This window comes from Fopius arisanus, unplaced genomic scaffold, assembly GCF_000806365.1.
Source record: "Fopius arisanus strain USDA-PBARC FA_bdor unplaced genomic scaffold, ASM80636v1 scaffold00046, whole genome shotgun sequence".
Classification (NCBI taxonomy): Eukaryota; Metazoa; Arthropoda; class Insecta; order Hymenoptera; family Braconidae; genus Fopius; species Fopius arisanus.
In genome coordinates, this window is record NW_011887785.1 from 255,992 (window position 1) to 257,586 (window position 1,595).

Genomic DNA, 1,595 nt, shown 5'->3' on the forward strand with positions numbered 1-1,595 from the left:
GGGAATTGCTGGCTAATTTGCCAGACGCAGTCGATAAACTGTAGAAAAACAGGTGAACGATCAGCATCGCTGTGATGCTCATCCCCATGACCGATTCTCTGCTCAAACTTGTGGCCAAAGCTGAGCCACTCCTTCTCGATGAGCACCTCAAATCCTCTGATTGTCCTGTAGTAAGGATCGAGCATGAGCATCGCCAAAGCAGTGAGCTGAACAGTCCTGTCCCATCCATCAGAGCAGTGAACTAACACCGAGGTCTTGTGATTCTCCACTTTATCCACTATCCTCACAGCTCCAGCAAGAATGCATTTAATATGTTTCAACCAGACTGTAGACTCGAGTCCTGACAGCCATCTGGCTTCGTTGATCGTTGGAAAACAGAGTTCCTTCAATTTTCGAAGACTCTCCCTCATCACGTGTATATTAGGAATATCCAGAAAAACTAATTCAGCATTTTGATAAGTATCTTCATCCTCGTAGCCACCGCCCTTGGCTATGTTGGCGATAGCGTTGGTCATTGGTCTCGCATCCATAATAAATAATTTATGACTCTGAGCATTGGCATCCATTATCAGCTGAACATATCGTTCATCCTCACGACTACGTTTGCCACTTACACCAACCAGGGGCTGAGCACAACGTGTTATTGTTGCTTGACTCTCAGGATGAATCCAGGATAGAACTGGTAGTCTTCCACGACTCCTGAATAACGCAGAGGCCTGAAGATCCTCATCTGTTGCTGCTGCTGGCACTGCCCAAATCGCTGGGTAACTATCACAGAGACTGTAGGTATCATTGATTTTTGATATTTTCCACATGTCATTGTTGACTCCCATGCGTTTGAGTTCAGCGATGGGTTCATAGACAGTCCAGCCATTTTCTGGAAATGTTTCAAAGTACTCAAAGGCAAAAAGTGGGAGTTTGTGGGCGAGTGGGAAGGAATACTGCTGCAATTTCTCGAAGACATCTCGCCTGGAGTGATTCTCCTGCTTGTGAGCGAACCGAAGATTTCTCATGTCCTTGCAGAATACCTCGATACCATAGGAGTTCTCCCCTCGGCTCGTGGCACCACCCACTTTTTCAATTCTACTGACAACACCCAGAGGCACTTCAATTACGTACGAAGTCTCTCTGTCGATGCTGCGAAAGTGGAGTTTAAAATTAGTAACACTGAGAACACCACGTGCTGGTCCAGAGTATGGGCATAAGTAGGTGACATCACGAGCTACTCCCTGTCGACGCTCGCCATTGAGAAGAGGAGGACCTGCGTCGGTTCCTGATAAATTCTAAAAAGAAGAAAATCAAAATTATAGAATCCAAGAAAAAAAATCCAGATACTCTACATGAGTCCATTCGTTCTCTACCTTTTCTTGAAGGGATTTTAATTAATCAAGGGACTAATTTCATTGCAAAAAATATATGACACAAGAATAAATCAAGGGATATGTTACCGGACTGATTTTTCCATTAAAATCTTTCTTTGCTTCGAGGGCAGATACGATATTATTGTCGGTGGACGTTGAGCTGGTGGAGAAGCTTTTGGAGTTTGAAGCTTTCTCCCAGCACTCCTGAGTACGCATGAGTGGAATAAAAAATAT

The 1,595-nt window shown here is 44.4% G+C and overlaps 1 protein-coding gene across 1 annotated transcript in view; it reads right to left on the bottom strand.

Annotated features, from left to right (window-relative positions):
* mtm (myotubularin) overlaps positions 1-1,595 on the bottom strand; it is a gene marked incomplete at both ends in the record, with an annotated part of 2,995 nt that continues 1,400 nt past the window's right edge. The window contains 1 exon segment of the mRNA XM_011306129.1: positions 1-1,283. Coding sequence (XP_011304431.1) covers positions 1-1,283 — 1,283 coding nt within the window.